The sequence below is a fragment of the Littorina saxatilis genome, linkage group LG12, assembly GCF_037325665.1.
Source record: "Littorina saxatilis isolate snail1 linkage group LG12, US_GU_Lsax_2.0, whole genome shotgun sequence".
Lineage (NCBI taxonomy): Eukaryota > Metazoa > Mollusca > Gastropoda > Littorinimorpha > Littorinidae > Littorina > Littorina saxatilis.
In genome coordinates, this window is record NC_090256.1 from 46,816,819 (window position 1) to 46,838,818 (window position 22,000).

General features: G+C 41.3%; 1 protein-coding gene across 1 annotated transcript in view; it reads left to right on the forward strand.

Moving 5' to 3' along the window:
* LOC138983114 (adenylate cyclase type 1-like) overlaps positions 1-22,000 on the forward strand; it is a 169,858-nt gene that overhangs the window by 68,239 nt on the left and 79,619 nt on the right. Inside the window, exon 2 of the mRNA XM_070356523.1 lies at positions 12,951-13,100. Coding sequence (XP_070212624.1) covers positions 12,951-13,100 — 150 coding nt within the window. The remainder of the gene's footprint in view (positions 1-12,950; positions 13,101-22,000) is intronic.

The following is a 22,000-nucleotide window of genomic DNA, read 5'->3' on the forward strand; positions in this document are numbered from 1 at the left end:
GCAAAAATCCGTCTTCCTCATTCTTTTTGTCTTGTCTTTTTGTCTTTACACCCCCGGTATAGGGGTGTGTATAGGATTCGGTCGATGTGTTTGTTTGTTTGTGTGTTTGTGTTCGCATATAGATCTCAAGAATGAACGGACCGATCGTCACCAAACTTGGTGAACAGGTTCTATACATTCCTGAGACGGTCCTTACAAAAATTGGGACCAGTCAAACACACGGTTAGGGAGTTATTGGTGGATTAAGATTCTACAAGGACTTATAGAGGGACATATTAATGGTCAAAGGGAAATAACCTTCTCAGTTGGTGGCAGTGAGAATGGTAAGGACGGGGGTGTTTTTCCTACCTCGGAGGAATTTCTTGTTTTCTTTTATTTGCCAAATTGTGGCCGCCAGAAAAAAAAGGGGTTACAAAGAATGTATCAACAAAGTAAGGGCTATTAAAACAAGTTTAACATGTTTCAAATAAGTATGCGCTATTGTAAAAATGTTAAAATGAGTGTGAGTAAAACAGAAAGTAGATTTGTTTTCTTATTTGCATTACCACGTTGTATTAGAAATTTTGGGTTCATTGCATGTATCGTATAGGGGTAGGTAGATTAACTACGTTTTACAGTAATAATAGCATGGCCCCTTCGATGCTGGTTACATATATGATGAACTAGAATGAATACCCGCTTCGCCGGGTAGCCGGCTTCGCCGGGAAGAAGTACTTAGAGCCGTACGCCGAACTATGGACCCGTCAAGCTTAGGTCCCTCCCAGATTCGTGGAATGGGAACAGCACGAAAATGATTCAGTGGCCATAATGCCATTCCTGACCATATCGAGTCCCACCCTTGTCGACGAATGTAACCGTGTTAATCACCTTTGGAGGCGAACTCCACTCAAACAGGACTGAGCAAGTTATGGCTTCTCAAAGGAAGGCCAGTACATAAAATTACACAAAAGCCGCCAGACCACATCACAAACAGAACTGAAGAATGCACAGGTGTTGCTTACATAGAGACACACACACTCACACACACACACACACAAACACAGAGAAGCCGTATCTATAGAGAGATAGATGACAGTGTATTTTTCGCGTGGCTATAAATTGATTCGACCTTTGCACTTTTACAGTGAGGATAATTTACGGGTCCAATTTACGTTCTGTACACTGCGTTGACCTTCTAAAAATAGGTAACAGTAACAGAACGCCGGGAATATCCGAAGACGCTCAGCGCAGTGGACAGCGCAGTGTAGTAACTTACAACTGAACGGGAAAGCCACACGAAGGAAGGGAGATAAACGCCAAACACTGGAGAAGATAAGGAAGAGTTACTTATAATGGTGAAATGAACACAAAAACGAAAATGAGTTCAGCGCTGCGCGCTGAGAGCACGTGTTGAAATATCTCATCGATGATATTGTGTCCGGGGTGTAGCTGAATACGGTGTCCAAATTTGAAAAAGATCCACCGAGAACTTTGGCGTTGTGATGTGGTGTAGCGGCTATGGTGTGTCGGTATGGGGGCCCGGGTAAGCTGAGGTGGAACCAAAATAGCTGAGGTGGAACCAAAATCGGTTCCGCGCTGCGCGCTGAGAGCACGTGTTGAAATATCGACCAGGTTGTGTCGTGTCCCGGGTCTACTTGAATATGCCCACCAAATTTGAAGCAGATCCATCGAGAACTTTGGCCGTGCATCGCGCACAGACACACAGACACACAGACAGATACACAGACAGACACACAGACACTAGTCGTATATATATATAGATCCCAAACACAATGAATTAGACCTCTGCAAAGGTTTACATAAGCTACCAGAAAGCTTATGCTCTAGATTAGAAAGAAAGACAGACAGAAAACAAGTCGCGTAAGGCGAAATTACTACATTTAGTCAAGCTGTGGAACTCACAGAATGAAACTGAACGTAGTCCGCCGCTAGTGCAAAAGGCAGTGAAAGTGACGAGCCTGTTTGGCGCGGTAGCGGTTGCGCTGTGCTTCATAGCACGCTTTACTGTACCTCTCTTCGTTTTAACTTTCTGAGCGTGTTTTTAATCCAAACATATCATATCTATATGTTTTTGGAATCAGGAACCGACAAGGAATAAGATGAAATAGTTTTTAAAACGATTTCGGAAATTTAAGTTTAATCATAATTTTTATATTTTTAATTTTCAGAGCTTGTTTTTAATCCGAATATAACATATGTATATGTTTTTGGAATCAGAACATAATAAACAATAACATAAAAGTAATTTTGGATCGTTTTATAAAACAATCATTTTAATTACAATTTTCAGATTTTTAATGACCAAATTCATTAATCAATTTGTTAGCCTCCATGCTGAAATGCAATACCGAAGTCCGGCCTTCGTCGAAGATTGCTTGGCCAAATTTTCAATCAATTTGATTGAAAATTGAGGGTGTGACAGTGCCGCCTCAACTTTTACAATAAGCCGGATATGACGTCATAAAAGACATTTATCGATAAAATGAAAAAAAACGTCTGGGGATATCATAATCAGGAACTCTCATGTAAAATTTCATAAAGATCGGTCCAGTAGTTTACTCTGAATCGCTCTACACACACACACGCACAGACAGACAGACAGACAGACAGACAGACACACACACAGACACACACACACACACACACACACACACACACACACACACACACACACACACATACACCACGACCCTCGTCTCGATTCCCCCTCTATGTTAAAACATTTAGTCAAAACTTGACTAACAGACAGACAGAAAGTAAGACAGACAGACACACACACAGACAGACAAACAAACAAGTGCTTGTTTACATCGTTTAGTATTGTTTTTCGAGACATCGCAACAGATCATCGCAAGAAAAAAACGTTTTAACTACACTGGCTGATGGAAGGTCACCTACAACGCTAGGTGTTATTTCCCTTGTCGACGTCGGAGTTGTCTTCTTCTGGGTGGATCATTCAGACGTGCGGATGTGTGACCTTCCCGGCATGCTCCTCTCTTTTCTGAACTCTTCCCTGTCGTCTGCAAGTTAGAGACAGATGGCGGTTGTTTGTTGTTGGACGCTTTGCTGATGAAACAGGCAGACGTTGTGTGATCGACTGGTGATAGTGGTGGCTGATCGTAACAGATGAGATTGTTTGTCCTTTGGAGGAATTTTTCCTTTTTGACTCTTTTTGGTTTCAAATGTATTGTGAACATTTTGACAGTTTCCTTCATTGTAAAGCAGCAAACAGCACCATCATGGTCATAATGTGATTGAATGCTCATTTTCCTGTCTTCTCTTCATTCAACGATACAAAAAGAACTAAAACAATATACAGACGTTTTTCTCTCGTAATTTTGAAATCTGTAAAACTAGTTTCTTCAGTTTTCTATTCTCATCTCGGTGGGTACGGCAACACGACATTAGTGACGCGTTACACCAGGGTTTACACCTTGTTCCTTGCTTCTTATGCTAGTATTCATGCTCAGCGTCTGCTGCTTGCTGCGAAATATCGGGGGTGCGAAGCCGGATTTTGCACCAGGATTTTGTTGGTCGCTACGAAAACCGGTGCAGCAAGGTGAAAGATAATTTAGACGATAACTACGAAAGCTGCTTCCTTTGAAGAAACCTAGCGGGTGCATAGGGTGATTGTTGGACGCTTTGCACACTTTTCTGTATTCTTCATTCCCTGTCGTCTGCAAGTTAGAGACAGATGACGGTTGTTTGTTAATAGACACATTGCTGTAATGAAACAGGCACACGTTGTTTGATCGACTTTGAGGTTGAGTTGGTGGATCGTAGAACGTGGCACGGCGGCACCAGTGTTGACGTGTTTCATTGGTTTTCACACTCACTTCCTTGTTATGGAGTGATTTATGCTCAGCTTATGGTTGCTGGGCACGAAATATGGTGCTTTGTTTTCAACGGATCTTTTTTTTTTTTAAACCAAGATTAAGTTTGTCTGTAACAAAATGCAGCGTAACAAGGTGCTTGATTCGAAATCCGACGGACAGCGTCGATGAAAGTGAAACTACGAAAGCAACATGATAACATCCATTTTTTTAAAAAGGCCCAGTCTGCCTCAAATGGTTTACTTTACAGAACGATTTAAATCTTCTCACAAAAAAAGCAGCTCTAACCTTATTGAACACACTTGCAATTGCATTTAACAGCATTAAATGACACAGTTCGTTTTAATGGTTATTTAGCTTGCTTAAACCACACACCAGATTTCGTGGTTTATTTTACCCTTGAGCCATCGTGGACCCGTGTCACAAACTTTCCTTTTTTTCTCTCACAATTTCGTCGTCAGTTTGTACTTTTATGCGACTGGCTGTATCTGCAATAGCACGTAATTGTGTATCTCTGAAACTAAAATGCAACAAACGAATGCGAGTCACACGAACTTATCGGCGGCGGCTGGCTTCAAAGAAGCAAGCGATATATACAGAAAATTCGTCTGCTTGGGGAAACACGACCTTGCGTGACCTGCTTCCGGGCTACCTTTTTTAAAACTTTCAAAACTTCGAGTTGTACTGATCTTGTCTTGATGAAAAAAGAAATCTTTTTATGTTTAAGAATGTTTGTGTTACAAGTTGTCAATTTATTATTTAGACTTTAAAATTAGTTCTAGCGCCAAAACGAGGCGTCCGATTGTGGTACTAGACAATCCGGCTGGCCACCCAAACATTCTTTGAAAAATGCTCGCTCTTTACGGAGATGTTATCGCGGGGTCGAGTTTGTGACGATACTTTAGAGATGTTTATTATTCATTTTTCCTCGCTTGGCTGTATGACCTTTGAGATGACTGACAGATCTTTATAATGGAGACAAAGAACAAGGTACGAACAATCTTAAGAAATGCAAACAAAACCAAGATCAACAATTTCTTCTTTTTATTTAGGGTACAACTTTGGGAGGAATAAAACAAAAGGGGAACAACGTGCGTACTTGCTTACCTGATGCAGACTTGATTGGCACTTTATTTAAACTGTGGTTTCCTAACACTTGTCCCTATGCTAACTTATTCTAAATAACGGTGTTCCTTCGTTCTGCTGGCCATAGACCTATATTATAGGTCCCTGTGCTGGTCAATCCTTTTACTCTAACTTCCCTAGTTCTAATCTTCTGGTCTGGTCCCTAGCTCGTTCCCGTGGCAAGTCTCTAGCTCCGTCCTGCAACGAGTCTCTGCAATAAGTGTCCACTCTATCCTATCTCCCTAGACTACATCATCTGGGGTCATGTGCCGCATTCCCATTTTTGATGTCTAGCGATTAATTGGCTAGAGTCTAAAACTCCAGTTTGTTGCAAATGAATCATTGACGTCGAAAGTGTTGGGACATTTCCCAAAGTTTCGTCAAACTGGCTTCATTCTGCTACAATTTGCACTCTCACATGCCCACTTCGGTGGATGTTTCATTTTGCCGTATCCCATTTTGACGTCCCAAGAGCAAAATTCTAACGCCAATATTCAGAAAGTACGCTTGATAGGTCCTCATAAAGTTCTCTTTATAGGTCCTCATAAAGGAACTCCTTTTCCCCACAGCGACTATCATAACCCCCTTCCCTTGCTTCTGCAACGACCCCACCCCTACGGCCCATGCCCCACGCCACTACCCAAGAAAGGACAGTGCAGCCACAGAAGATGAATCCGATTCTTCAGTCCTCGCGGCTACAGTTTTAATCTAGCTGGCGCTAAAGACCTATGGTTCCCTCGACAGCGATCCGCCGAGCTCGTGCCAAATGATTTTATAATCCCCCTCCCCCGACAACGTCTCTTCCCTTAAAAGGCATAGTCCGTCCTGCTTGAACGATTGGACCTACCACCTCGGTTATTGCCAGGCTTTTACAGGGGGTAAAAACATTCCTCCACTCAGACACATACCAAAAATCAAGACCGGCACGGTTGGCCTAGTGGTAAGGCGTCCGCCCCGTGATCGAGAGGTCGTGGGTTCGAACCCCGGCCGGGTCATACCTAAGACTTTAACATTGGCAATCTAGTGGCTGCTCCGCCTGGCGTCTGGCATTATGGGGTTAGTGCTAGGACTGGTTGGTGGTCCGGTGTCAGAATAATGTGACTGGGTGAGACATGAAGCCTGTGTTGCGACTTCTGTCTTGTGTGTGGCGCACGTTAAATGTCAAAGCAGCACCGCCCTGATATGGCCCTTCACGGTGGTCGGCTGGGCGTTAAGCAAACAAACAAACAAACAAACAAACCAACAATCAACAGCCTCTTCGCTTTCTGTACAGAGTGGGACCTTTTAATCACGGATTTTTTTTTTGATTTTTTTTAACGGGCGTTAGTGAAATGACTTAATTCAAACAATCCTCACTCTGCACAAGAATCAGTCAGGATGTTCATTGTTGATATGTGTCCAAGGGGCGGAATGAACTTGCTACACGTAACAGCCTGGGCAGATCTCAGATAGTCATCCCAACTTTTTGTCACGGGTAGGACTGCAGTTGAGAGATACGTTAAACGGTGTCTCATTAGGTCTGTGCCTTTAAGCTTGAGGCCCCCCCCCCCCACCCCTCCCCCCGACGCCCAATATGTGCCAACGAGCGGTGGCGTTCAGCCCGGATTGATTTTGACCGTTGATTGATTGATGGATTGGAGCCGGAACCAATTTGCCCGCTCTTCAGCTGGGATCGAAACGGGTATTGATTGTGTGCAGATTGGGAGGGGAGAAGTTATTCTTCTGGCTGTGAAAAGAGAGGCGGGATCTGTTTGTTGTCTCCCCCTTTTCTGCTTCTGTGCACGCCGCCAGGAGCCGCTTCGATGATAATACGTGGTGTAGTATTTGTCGAGGGATATCACTTGGTTTCCCTTTTTTCCCTGAGAGAGAGAGAGAGAGAGAGAGAGAGAGAGAGAGAGAGAGAGAGAGAGAGAGAGAGGAGAGAGAGAGAGAGAGAGAGAGAGAGAGAGAGAGAGAGAGAGAGAGAGAGAGAGAGAGAGAGAGAGAGAGAGAGAGAGAGAGATTTTTTTGTTGTTATTGGCACAAGGCTAGACGCATGAGGGCATTTTTAATTGAGTCTTGCTGGATGTCTGGATGCCATCTGAGTCAGGAAGGCTGCAGAGATTTGGATTTCTTTCCCGTTTTTCAACATTCATTCTCATGTAATTTGTAGATCTAAGAAGACCCTATTGCATGTTCAGCGTCCTTTAGCTATTTGTTGACACTAAAACCCTTTTACAGCTAGTCTGTGTATAATAATACACCAATAGGATGGTCGTTAGAGTTATTGCAAGAGACCTTAAGCGAATTAAAGTTTGATCTTTTAGTTGATGTGGTGGCTGGTTTGTGTAGGGTCAAGTAGTGACCATGCGCTTCGTGACCAAATAGTTGTCTAAATGTGAAGGTCATACTTACCCGCCGGTGGCTTATATTCATTCTATTCGTATCGATATGTAGTGCCCAATTCACGGAATTAGTTGCCGTTTTCTCGAAATGGGTAAGCTTTAAAAGCCATTACTGAGATTTGGCAAATCGCTACGGATTTCGCGAAGTGGGCAGCGTCTTGCTGAAGAGGCCAACACGTTACTGATTCCGCGAATTGGACAATTCCATAAATTCGGAACGACATAAATACCTTATGTAAGAATATGAAAGTCGTGAATTGAACAGAGAAGAAAAAGCAGCTCCTAGAACTGTATTGGTAGTATAATTATATAAAGTTTTTGATAGAGTAAAACTATGGGCATGTACATACTGGTAGTGTTCAAAGGTGTTACTACAGTAAAAACTATAGGCATGTACATATTGGTAGTATATGAAGCTTTTGATACAGTAAAACTATAGGCATGCACATATTGGTAGTATACATGTTTGTGTTACAAGTTGTCAATTTATTATTTAGATTTTAAAAGTTAGTCCGACTGTGGTACTAGACAATCCGGCTGGCCACCCAAACATTCTTTGAAAAATGTATATATATTATTATATTTAATACAGTAAACTATAGACATGCACATATTGGTAGTATATGAAGCTTTTGATACAGTAAAACTATAGGCATGCACATATTGGTAGTATATATATCTACATAGTTGTTAATACAGTAAAACGATAGGCATGTACGTATTGTTTCGCGCAGCAAACTTAGTTATATCTGCCCTTTTTGAAACGACACGCCAGGGATACCATTGGCCTCTTCAGATGTCAACGGCCACTTAATCTGTCAACGGCAGAGCTGGGTGGGATAATACAACTCTGTTGCATCATTTGTTGCCCTTTTGTTTTCCCGGCCGTTCCGTGACCTTTTGTTGTCTGATTGTTCTGTTCGTTGGCAGGCACCGGTCTTAAAAGCAAAAGCGTGTTTCTGTGTTGTGTGTGTGGCTGTAAATAGATTATGGTCCAGTTTTGTTTATGATTTTGGGGTGGGAGGGGCTAGAGATGGGGGGAGGGGGGGTGGTGAGGGGGGCAAGTAAACGTGGCGGTCGGGGTTGATGGGGTGGTGTGTGTTGTGTGTGTGTGTGTGTTTGCTTCTGTGTGTGTGTGTGTGTTTGAATGTGTGTGTGTGTGTTTGTGTGTGTGTGTGTGTGTGTGTGTGTATTTGTGTGTGCGCGCGCGCGTGTGTGTGTGTGTTTTGAAGAATAGACCAAGAGCATCTTTGTAATATATATAGGAAGAATACAACCTTGGAGGATGGTGCACACTTTCTTGTATGCCGTTAAACTCAAACAAGACAAAACAATCATTATCCTCCTATCCAGCTTGCTGTTCATTATGGGGGCGAGGACGCCCCCATTCTATACGGATAGTTTCGAGGTTGACCATGGGCAGCGCCATTTTGTTGTGAAATACGTCATCAGTTTGTGTACACAGGAAGTTGTGACATCCGTCACCCTATGGGAGGGGTGACGTCAAAATTGTTCATCTGTAGAAAGTTGTGAAATCCGTCACCCTATGGGAGGGGTGACGTCAAAATTGGTCATCACAGAGTTTGTGTAACACAGGAAGTTGTGAAATACGTCACCCTATGGGAGGGGTGACGTCAAAATTGTTCAACAAAAACATGATATGTCGCATTGTGCAGGGTCAACTGCAACAAACTCAAACCGAGCCATTCATACCTAGCTGTATTTGAGTGACTTATATACCCGACATTTTTATTTCTTATTTTTAGCACAGGTGTAGGAAAAATCATGAACCAAAATGTTATTTATTTTCTAATTTAACATTTTTTTTACAAATATGACCATGGTCTTTTAAACATACAGTGACATTAAACATTGTTATGTTAAAAAAAAGAAAAAAGAAAAAAAGCTTTTGTGCACAAATCAGAAAATACATTGTACATTTTACCTACAGGCCAAACCGTGAGTGTCTGTGGCAAAGCCCGACCCAGGAAATTGCACTGATTTTATATTTAGATCAGAGAGAAATTGTCAAGAACAGGCGCTTGCATTTGGATGTGTCCAATGATAGTAGGTTTGGTTGTGATCAATCAGAATAATGTAGGAATAAAAATGTATGACAGTTTAGTATGATGACATGTAATTCACATATGCTGAAATATGATATTATACATCATGTAATATTATTATGGCTGTTGCCATGACCATGAAACCCAACAAAGGTTTAATGTAATGTAATTCAAAATACCAAAACCGAGCACCTATTAATCTCGTCTTTGCGCGTGAAGATTGAGGCCGTCTGCCAGCAGCGGTTAGGTCATACAGTGGAACCCCTCTCTAGCGACCTTTAAAATGTTGACAAAAATCGGTCCTTGTGGAGGGGGGTCCTTACAGAGGGAGGGGGGCGGAGTCAGGGGGCCACAAAGAAAGTCAGATTTAAAAAAAAAAAGAAAACAGAGAAGTTTGAGTTGCTGACGACCGTTCTCTCTGAAAGCAAACTGCTTCGATTTCATGTTTGTCCTTGGTGTCCACCAGTTCTGGTGCATGTACTACCCTGGCCAAGTTTCCTCTCAAGACATCAAAGAGACCGCCCCAGTATACTCTACAGCCTCTGGGCGAACCACCTCTCATAGCTAAAACTGGGTCAATGACCCCTGGGAAGAAGGTCAGTGTCTATAAAATTTTACTCCTAGGCCTGCGGCCAGGGGGGGGGGGGGGGGAGTATACCGGTACCATTTGAGAATCAGACCAAATGAGAATTGAACCATTTGAGAACATCCTTTTTTTTCAATCACTACATCGAAGGCCTGCGGCCCGGGGTTCACAAGGGTTGGTTTGTTTGTTTGTTTCAAACCCACACCCATATACACACATTTCCCATTTAAACCATTTGTCGGCCCCCTGTCGATATTTATCGACTAAGTTCCTTGTTCATTCAACGTGTTGGAAAACGTCAAGCTGTCTGAGGAAATGCCATTGCCCTTGTTGCATGGTGAAGTAATGTGTTTCTCCTTGAGAGCGGCCTTGTTGCTGCATGGCAGAATAAGCTTTAGTCCTCTATGTTGACCTTGCGACAGTTGTTTTTGTTTTATCCGAAAGACATGTTCTACGAGTCCTTACATTCTGAACACTCTTAACCTTTGCAATACAACCCGTGGAGTTATACATTTTGTTGTAATCAATGTCTTATGACATTGTCACAAGATTGTACTTCAGTTAAAGAGACCATATAACGTGGAATTAATAATTATGTTAGATGAAAATGTTTGTCATCTTTAAAGATTGCTTCGCAAAGATCGGATGTCAAACTCACAACTGTTCTGCATGTATTTCCTGACATGGTATCCTTTCTTTCAATTCCATTCCCCCCTCTTTAATGACCACATTAAAGGCTATCAGGTTATAACTATATATATGTTACAGTAAATTCACAAAACCAGGAAATTTACAAATTTCTTGAACATTTTAGTTAATTTGTAAGATTACGGTTTCACTTGGGGATTTGTGTAAGTTTCCTAAACATTCCAGGACATTTGTAAATTTTCTGAAGTTGACATATCGTTTTTGGATGGATATACTAAACAGGAAAAACATTATTTACTGTAGCATATATATAATATATATAAGATCTAAGAGTTTGAACTGAGCAACATGCACATGTACATCAGTTTCTAACTCAAGGCCAAAAGCGTCATTTTGGGTCACAAGTTAGTGCCCTTGGGAACTTGCACTTCAAGAGGAAGAGATTCGCATTAGTATTAGGTCGATGATAGGTAGTGGCTTGGCAGTGTTGCTTAAAGGATATTAAGAGGAAGAGTTGTCTGCAGTAGATATCAGGTATTGGATAATGTTTCTTGAAAGTTAAAAGAGTAAATGATACATTGAAAGCTATTTAAATCTCCAAGACGTTTTCGTGACCTTTCATATTAAGTCTGTGTTATCGCCTAATACTCGCCGGCTTTACGAACGGTTTTCACGGGACTGTGCATTTAATAATCGTCGACATGCACTTTTTATCACATAGCCTAAAGTTGTGAAATAGATCGCTTCGTGTACATATTGTAAAAAAAAGTCTGCTTTTATCTGTCCTTTCTTGAAGTTTCACAAATCATGTCCATTGTTGAATTATAGTCGTTATCACATTCATCTCTTGCAGCTATAAAACAGATCACTACGTGTATATATACACTTGTACGTACGGAACGTCGTTTGCTTTAATCTTTCCTCCTTGAGCAAGTTCACAAGATGATCATATTACAAGCCGTCATTATCTTATTGTATTCCATTTCTCTGCATCATGACGACAGCGCTGATCGCAACAGCTGAAGTGCAACTGTCTAAGTGTGACTATGGATCTGGTGTTCTTCAATCGGCAACAGTTATCGATACTTTTGTAATGTCATACAAGTTTATGAGTGTAATTTTCAACTTCTCACGAAGATTAATTTTCTCTGCCATGAGGGGAACATCTGTGTTTACTCGAACTCAGCCGACCTTAACAAAAGTCTAACCCCGTCAATCCAGGTTTGAACAAAGATCATTTCACACACACAAACGCACACACACACACACAAACACACACACACACACACACACACACACACACACACACACACAGGCGGACGAACGCACGCACGCACGCGCGCACATGCACATACACGCCTTACTGATTAGACACTGTTAGTGATGTTCTTATCTTATTTCAAACGTTATCTTGTCAATGAATTGAAACAGTGATTGTTCTACGGTTTGTAGAATTTTAACGCCCTTATCAAACCTACTTTCAACTGAATAAATTTAGTTGCTCATTAGAAAAATACAAGAAAATGCGGTATTGAAACGTTTCTCTATACAAATATCAGATAAGGACTGTCGTACTTCATAAGGCTCTAACATACTACCTTCCAAACGTTTAGACACGTACCAATAACTGAACATCCTGACTGCGTAGAAGGACATTTTTGATTAACTAGTTTCTTAACAAAAATGACAAAACTAAACATAGACAAATTTACTCATAAAAAAGTTCAACGTTGCACATTGTAGCTGTTTGGAAAGACTGTTCCTTTAACACTGCTGTTGTGTGCAGAGAGCAATTAATAGACGTACCCAAAACGGAGTACATCAGTACTTACGAGAAAAGAAGAGATTACAAACGGACATGATTATTCCTCCCATTTGCATGTTTAAACAAACAATCTTTGTAAAAGCTCTAATGCCAGACTGATTGTGCTATCTGGGAGGAAATATTAAAAAAATGATGATATACTTTGTCTGCCTGGGTTGTAAAGCAACACGATGAAATTATGTCATTATTATTTGTCGGTTTGTTCACTTCGAAGACCAAGAGGTCGAAGAACCGTGAATGTTTTGCATTGCCATTTAAACGTTCCATAAGTGTGCGTACGTGCATGTGTGCGTGTGTATGTATGATATGTTTGTTTGCCCGTCTGTCTCTTTGGTTGTCTTTCTATTAGCCTATAGCTTCCTGTTCCTTATAACTTTTCCTCGCCCCTGACAAAGTGGATGCGTATTTGATGTTCGTATTAATAAATGTTATCATTTGTTAAAATATTTTTTTATAGCATTTTCCATTATATTTATGTTGCAGTTGGTGTCGAACGGTATAGTGTTTGTGGGAGTAAACATCCTGGGAATGTTCATACACAACGTGACGGATCAAGCACAGCGGAAAACTTTTGTGGATACTCGGAATTGTATTGCTGCCAGGCTGGAGATTCAGGATGAAAATGACAAACTGGTAAGTAGGGGTGAGGTATGAGTGTGTGTGTGTGTGTGTGTGTGTGTGTGTGTGTGTGTGTCTGTGTCTGTGTGTGTATGTATATATGTGTGTGTGTATGTATATATGTGTGTGCGTGTGTGGTTCTGTGTGTGTATGTGTGTGTGTACTTTTGTATGTGTGTGTGTGTGTACTTCTGTATGCACGCGCGTCTGTGTGTGTGTGTGTTGTGTGTGTGTGTGTGTATGTATGTATGTATGTTTGTATGTGTGTGTGTGTGTATGTGTGTGTGTGTGTGTGTGTGTGTGTGTGTGTATGTGCGTTTGTGTGTGTCCCTGTATGTCTGTGTCTGTGTGTGGTGTCGTGCAATCAATCTCTCCGAGTCTGTCCTTCTGTCTGTCTTGGTGTCTCTCTCTCTCTATCTGTCTCTCGCACTGTCTCGCTCAACTCTTTCTAGGCCTATGTCTCTCTGTCTCTCTCTCTATCTGTCTCTCGCACTGTCTCGCTCAACTCTATCTAGGCCTATGTCTCTCTGTCTCTCTCTCTCTATCTGTCTCTCGCACTGTCTCGCTCAACTCTATCTAGGCCTATGTCTCTCTGTCTCTCTCTCTATCTGTCTCTCGCACTGTCTCGCTCAACTCTATCTAGGCCTATGTCTCTCTGTCTCTCTCTGTCTCTCTCTCTCTTTCTTTCTCTCTCTCTCTGTCTGTCTCTCTCTCTGTCTCTCTGTCTCTCGCACTGTCTCGCTCAATTCTATCTAGGCCTATGTCTCTCTGTCTCTCTCTCTCTCTATCTGTCTCTCGCACTGTCTCGCTCAACTCTATCTAGGCCTCTGTCTCTGTCTCTCTCTTTCTCATTCTTTTCTCCCTCTCGTCTTCAACTGCCCCGTTTTGTCGTCTTCAGCGTTTCCTTTATTCTTTTAAAAAGTTCATCCACAAATTATATGCGTACATCGTCTTTCGTGCAACACCCACTTACAATTTATTGTTGTGCGTTGACTTCGTATTATATCGTATAGTATGTCATTCTCACTCTCAACTGTCGATTAGTGTCAGTATTGATCAGAAGTCACATCTTCTCCGATACGTCAGTATTAGTTGGCTTGGTCTGTCTGCGGCTCTGGGCTCTCCCGACACGGGAAAGACTGTCAACTTCGTGAATCGGAAGTCTTACTTCCTTTTACTCGTTGCTTCTTCAATAACTTGAACAGCAAGAAACAAAACAAGAAACTGTAAGCCAGAAGAACCATATGGGTATAAACTCAGCCAGTGCGCTTTCCACCAAGGCTCGCTCAAAGGAAAAACGCATCACTTTTTCACGTGCTAATTTTCTTCCCACAAAGACGGTGGGACCAATTGCGTCACTGCATTTCAATCCGGTGTAACACGAAATTTTTACTCCACGAAAAATTTACTCCGGAGTAAATATTTCGTACGAAATTCTTACTCCGAGTACACTTTTCGTACGAGAAAAGAACTCCCCAAGGCACGAAAAAATTACTCCCTCCACGAAAATTTTACTCCCCATTTTTTTTACTTCCAGTAAAAATCTCGTACGCAATAATGGGATGCGGGCGAAGGGATAATGCCAATAAGTGATCTCGCGCACACGAATGTCGCGCTACCCTCCTTCCACCCCTTCCACCACCAAGACTAACAGGGGACAAGGGAGTACACATTTCGTACACCTGGCATGGGAAGTTAAATTGCTCGTGTTGGGGTAAAGTAATTTATTCGTTATTTATTCGTCAGGGGAGTAACATTTTTGTACGAAATGTTTTCTCGGAACTCACCTGTCTTGGGGAGTAATTTTCTCGTGCAATGGGGGAGTGCTTTTTTCGTAAAGGGAGTAACTTTTTCGTACGAAATGTTTACTCCGGAGTAAAAATCTCGTGGGAGTAATTTTCTCGTGTTACACCGGCACCGCCTAAAATCTCGATTACTTTTCATGAAGCAAATCTGCCCTCCAATAATGTGGATCCTTTCTTTCGGACCCTTTCTCATCTCACCGTTAAACCCGCTCTCCCACCCACACACCCCTCCTCCTCAACCCACCTACCCCAAACTTCAAAACCCCCACCTCTCCCAATCCCCTGCAATCCTTCATCTCAACGAGCTCAGTATAGAAAGTAAAAGCTTCTGCCAAGATGTGTATTGATCCGCAATGCTGCCTGTTTTCGATGAGGGTTTGTGGTAACAATTCAGCGTTTTGAGTAGCTGTTACCAAGCCTATTACTGTGCTGCTTCAATTTTGAGTGGCATTTTGTACAGTGTCCCAAACGTAGCGGCGGTGAGTAGCCATTAGCAGAGGCAGGGAAGGATGTGTATGGTAATAAGGAGTAGCTGAACTTTTTTTTTTAAGGTTTCAGACAAGATCACTGTGCATTTACCAATAAGAAACTATGAATTAAGCAATAACAATAACAAAAACAACACTTTATTGTGCATTAAAATGTTACATAGAAATGGAAAATTTTCTTCGGCACACCCTGCCTGCCTGTAAACGATTATAACAACAAAGTGTTTTTGAAAGATATAAGTAATACAAGACCCAAAATAGTGTGCTCACGTTTTCGTTTTACAAAGAAGACGACACTGCTTGACATGACACCATTACAGTTTTGACCCTTGGGTCTTCTTCGGGTGACATAAATGACGACACAAAAGAAACGAATTTTGAAGAAAACAAACAAATCTGTACGTGTCAAGACATGGAAAGCAGAAGTACAAAATGTTCACCTATGGCGGATTCTTCAGGACACTAAGAAAAAGTGAACCAAAAGCCAAAATAAAAAGCAAAAGTAAAATGCAGAGAACAAAATTAATGACTGAATGAAAAAGAGATGGTGACAGATTTAACCGAAACATTGCGGGAAATAACTCTAGTCAAAGAAGGAAATTACATAGAAAAGAAGTGGTTAGATGATATCATTGACATACACGAACACACATACAAACATACACATACACATACACCATGCTATTAAAAAATGATTTTGACAATAACAACTTTTTGGGGTAATTATACAAAAAAGACAACAATGAATATTATACATTGTTTGTATTGTTAACCAAAATATGGTATTTTACCCAGATCCAGACAGTCACTGTTCCTCCGAGACCGCGCTGGCGGTCGAGGCGAACAATGACTGTCGAGATCTGTGTAGAATCCCTTTTATTTTTTACGGTTGAACGCACAGAAACTTTGACTTTTTTGTTGTCTCGATTAGCCACTAAACAGGACTCGGACGTCACATGGTTCAAAGAAGGGAAATCCAATGTTCATGCAAATACATTGATATGTTCATAATATAGATGATCGAACTATAGATATATACGACTTGTGTGTGTGTGTGTGTGTGTGTGTGTGTGTGTGTGTGTGTGTGTGTGTGTGTGTGTGTGTGTGTGTGTGTGTGTGTGTGTGTGTGTGTGTGTGTGTGTGTGTTTCCGCGATGCACGGCCAAAGTTCTCGATGGATCTCTTTCAAATGTGGTGGACATATTCAGGTACACCCCGGACACAACCTGGTCGATGAGATATTTCAACACGTGCTCTCAGCGCGCAGCGCTGAACCGATTTTGGTTTTTCTCTTGATCCATTCCCAGTAACTCTTCCTTATCTTCTCCAGTGTTTTCAGCGTTTATCTCCCTTCCTTCGTGTGGCGTCAATCCATATTCCCGTTTCTATTTTTAGAAGGTCACTGTCGACAACGCTCAATCCATATTCCCGTTATACTATTTTTAGAAGGTCACTGTCCCGGTGAAGCCGGGTATTACTCTTCTCCAGTGTTTTGCGCGTTTATCTCCCTTCCTTCGTGCGGTGCGCCGGCAAAGCCGGGTCCCCGGCGCAGCCGGGTATTCGGCCCAACTTCTTCCCGGCGAAGCCGTACCCCCGTACCCGGCGAAGCGGGTATTCATCTAGTTCATAATATAGGTGATCGAACTAGGTGAACTAAAATTAACAGAACATGCATACTGTAATTGCCGTTCTGTACCAGTGTTGACTAACACGCACATACCAAAACAAGAACAAATAAAACCCTCTTGAAAAGCAAAGAACATGTGTGAGGATAAAGGAAAGACAGATTTGAAAGGGCGACGAATAAAGGCATGGGAAAGGTTGCACTAGAAGAAGAAGAAGAAGAAGAAGAAGAAGAAGAAGAAGAAGAAGAAGAAGAAGAAGAAGAAGAAGAAGTAAAAGAAGAAAAATCAGTCCAAGTTCCTCTGGACGCATCACCCCCCCCCCCCTCCCCCCCAAAAAAAATCATTAGAAAAAACGTCGAACTTTCTGTGAACGCATTAACCTTGGAAGATCATTGTTAGCCGAAACGAACACTTTGGCCTAAGTGTCTGTGGGCGCATCAGTCTGGTCCGGTCCTCGTGTTCTCAATTCTCACAATGCCAGTGGCAGAAACCAGGGGCTCAGACAGTCTTAGGAGGGCCTTAGATAGTACTGCGAGTGAAGTACTGTCTGTGGCTCGTGCAGGTGGCACAACACCTGTCTTGAACAAAGACGGGGATAATCAGTCCCTGAACTGACACACACGTTGAAAAATGTATCAGGACAGAACCCGAAGACAATTCTTACAGGGCAGTTCGTGCGCAGAACATTCAATTTTGGCAGTTGATACGTAGAGCAGTTGTCACAAACAATAACTCGGTCATGACATGAAGGCGATTTTGTCATGGCAGTTGGCATCAGGACGATTCTGTCATGGCAGTGTACATGAAGACGATTCTGTTATGGCAGTGTACATAAAGACGATTTGTTCATGGCTGTTAGCATAAAGACGATTCTGTCATGGCTGTTGACATGAAGACGATTCTGTTGTGGCAGTGTACATAAAGACGATTTTTTCATGGCTGTTAGCATAAAGACGATTCTGTCATAGCAGTTGGCACGTGCGTCTGTCCCTCCGGCCTTCCCTGTGTCAATGTATACGTCAAAAATCAAGTTAAGTTGGTTCTGTTCAGTCCCTTGACAGGAAGGGTCGGTGCATTTATAATGAACAGCTGCAACCATCCACAATTTCTGCCTATGGGTGCTGTCTCTTGCTGAGAAAAATAGACCAAAGAAGTATCGAGGGAAATTATGGAAATATGGCAGGAGACAAAAATAATTCCCAGGAAAATGACAGCAAAAGTTCAGGCTGCGAATAAAGCAGTAATTAAACAGGACCCGGTCAGCCTCTGCCAAGCACGTGGCATCAGTACGTTCTTTCTCGGTCAAACTCTTGACCAGTAATTACAGATCGCTGGGGAGCGGACATGATAATTATGCGCTGTCGGGCAAGAAATAGAAGCAGGACAAAGGCGACATGCAGGTGATGTGATTTATTTTTTATTTTTTTAGTACAACGTTTAGGGGGCAATCGGTCGTTTGAAGTAACGGTAATACGGCGAAAAGCTGTCTAGAATACTGCTGAAGGGGACTCAGACAGTTTTACCTCGGGCAGACGGTTCAATCCTTGAGACTGCAAGCTTTTTCCAGCTGCGAGGATCTATTTTGATTTAACTGTTAACGAGTATATATATTGTTCTGGTTTTCTTTTCCAACAGTGGTTCCATGGAGCGCTAACAGTAAGTAAAAAAAAAATGCGTTGCACTCTTTGGTGGAGAAGCTATAGAGTTTGAATATGTTGTATAAACGGATATCGAACAAGAATGACGGCTACGAATAAAAGAATAAAGAGACATAAAGAAAGACAAACAAGTCGCGTAAGGCGAAAATACAATATTTAGTCAAGTAGCTGTCGAACTCACAGAATGAAACTGAACGCAACGCAACGCAGCAAGACCGTATACTCGTAGCATCGTCACTCCACCGCCCGTGGCAAAGGCAGTGCACGTGGAATTGACAAGAAGAGCGGGGTATTCGTTGCGCAAAGAAGGATGGCACGCTTTTCTGTACCTCTCTTCGTTTTAACTTTCTGAGCGTGTTTTTAATCCAAACATATCATATCTATATATTTTTGGAATCAGGAACCGACAAGGAATAAGATGAAAGTGTTTTTGAATTGATTTCGAAAAAACAATTTTGATAATAATTTTTATATATTTAATTTTCAGAGCTTGTTTTTAATCCGAATATAACATATTTATATGTTTTTGGAATCAGCAAATGATGGAGAATAAGATAAACGTAAATTTGGATCGTTTTATAAATTTTTATTTTTTTTTACAATTTTCAGATTTTTAATGACCAAAGTCATTAATTAATTTTTAAGCCACCAAGCTGAAATGCAATACCGAACCCCGGGCTTCGTCGAAGATTACTTGACCAAAATTTGAACCAATTTGGTTGAAAAATGAGGGCGTGACAGTGCCGCCTCAACTTTCACGAAAAGCCGGATATGACGTCATCAAAGACATTTATCAAAAAAATGAAAAAAACGTTCGGGGATTTCATACCCAGAAACTCTCATGTCAAATTTCATAAAGATCGGTCCAGTAGTTTAGTCTGAATCGCTCTACACACACACACACACAGACACACACACGCACATACACCACGACCCTCGTTTCGATTCCCCCTCGATGTTAAAATATTTAGTCAAAACTTGACTAAATATAACAAGTCGCGTAAGGCGAAAATACAATATTTAGTCAAGTAGCTGCCATTTTTCAGCAAGACCGTATACTCGTAGCATCGTCAGTCCACCGCTCATGGCAAAGGCAGTGAAATTGACAAGAAGAGCGGGGTAGTAGTTGCGCTAAGAAGGATAGCACGCTTTTCTGTACCTCTCTTTGTTTTAACTTTCTGAGCGTGTTTTTAATCCAAACATATCATATCTATATGTTTTTGGAATCAGGAACCGACAAGGAATAAGATGAAAGTGTTTTTAAATTGATTTGGACAATTTAATTTTGATAATAATTTTTATATATTTAATTTTCAGAGCTTGTTTTTAATCCGAATATAACATATTTATATGTTTTTGGAATCAGCAAATGATGGAGAATAAGATAAACGTAAATTTGGATCGTTTTATAAATTTTTATATTTTTTTTACAATTTTCCGATTTTTAATGACCAAAGTCATTAATTAATTTTTAAGCCACCAAGCTGAAATGCAATACCGAACCCCGGGCTTCGTCGAAGATTACTTGACCAAAATTTGAACCAATTTGGTTGAAAAATGAGGGCGTGACAGTGCCGCCTCAACTTTCACGAAAAGCCGGATATGACGTCATCAAAGACATTTATCAAAAAAATGAAAAAAACGTTCGGGGATTTCATACCCAGGAACTCTCATGTCAAATTTCATAAAGATCGGTCCAGTAGTTTAGTCTGAATCGCTCTACACACACACACACACACACACACGCACGCACACACGCACGCACATACACCACGACCCTCGTTTCGATTCCCCCTCGATGTTAAAATATTTAGTCAAAACTTGACTAAATATAAAAAACGAAAGAAATCAAGGCAGGAAGCAGGCAAGAAAGACAATTTATCACGAAGATCTTTCAAGACTGCCACTACATTACATGCTGCGACAGGGATTATGACGAGTACTTGGCCTGTTTTTTTCTCACGAAACGTGTAGCGGGCTGGGATTAAAAAAGAAATCAGTGGCGCGGCTGTGCCGCCGAAAAATAGAATCATTCCTATTTTTGAGGCGTGTAGTGTCATTGCAGGGGGCAACCAACCAATCAGAGCGATGTATTTCAAGGGGGATAATCTGCTCTTTTGTCAAAGAGGAATTCGTGTCTCCCCATGGCAAATTTTGTCAACGCTTGTACACGGCCATTTATCAATAAATACTTGCCAGGTGTTGCGCGTGTGTTCATGTCATGCATAGTCAGGTCATCGTTACGTTTTAAACACAGGCATTTCGGTACAAATAGCAGATACTGGTCACCAAAGATTTCAATCGCTGTGAGATCGCATCGATGCGTTCCACTTTGTATCTCTTCAATTTTTTTTGTTCAGAGGTCTCGTTGGTGTAATGGATACGACGTTGCACTTCAAACCCAGAGGTCCGTGGTTCGGACTCAGCAAGTTCTGATTTTTATTTTATTTCATTTTTTAAAAATAACTTTGTACAGTACAAAACAATTTTGACACATGCTATGGATATGAATCAATATTGTAATTCAATCGAGTTTGCGTTTTAATGAAACAGATCCTGTGATTGGTCAGAATGCCCCAGGCAGGTTTCACGGTAATCAGACTCTTTGATGTGTGTAAACTTTGCCTTCAAATTACTTGCTTACTGTGTTGATTTTCATCATTTTTTCTGCTTGGCATGAGTAAGTATGGTATTTGCAATACAAAAAAATAAATAAAAGCTCAAATGTTTGTGTTTGAGCAATTATTTGAGCGAGTTTTTCGAAGCGAACGTGTGAATCCTGACAGACACCATTTCCTTCTGTCACATGACCCCATCTCAAAGTGTGATTCAAGCAGACACGAAAATAACACACACAATTATGATAATGGGGTTATTAATTCAATTAATACACAAGGTTAGTCTCTGACTAGATAAAATAGGGAAAAAATATCAAATGGGAGCATAAAACCGTTTCTGGAAAAATTTTCAATCGCAACCGAAAGTGTCTGTCAGTAAAAAAAACCACGTGCTTTGTTTGAAAAGCAAAGCCTAATTTTACACATCGCGTGCTTTTGTCTGTTATTCTTGCTTGTGAACATCATTTTATTGATGTTCTTCACTGGAAAGCCGGTGTATCATCAACAGTATCACAAAATCGCAAAGAATGAACATTTTTGTTGTGATCCGACCGGTGTCTGTAGACTGAATCACACGTTCGGCAAACTTCGTTTTTAACGGAAATAACCGAGCCTTTCATCGGAAACGACGTTTCAACCGCTTCATATCGTCTGCAGGAAGAAAAAGAGGAATGCGATACCCAGTGAGTAAAACATTTAATCGTTTTTAGTGCCTTTTGATCA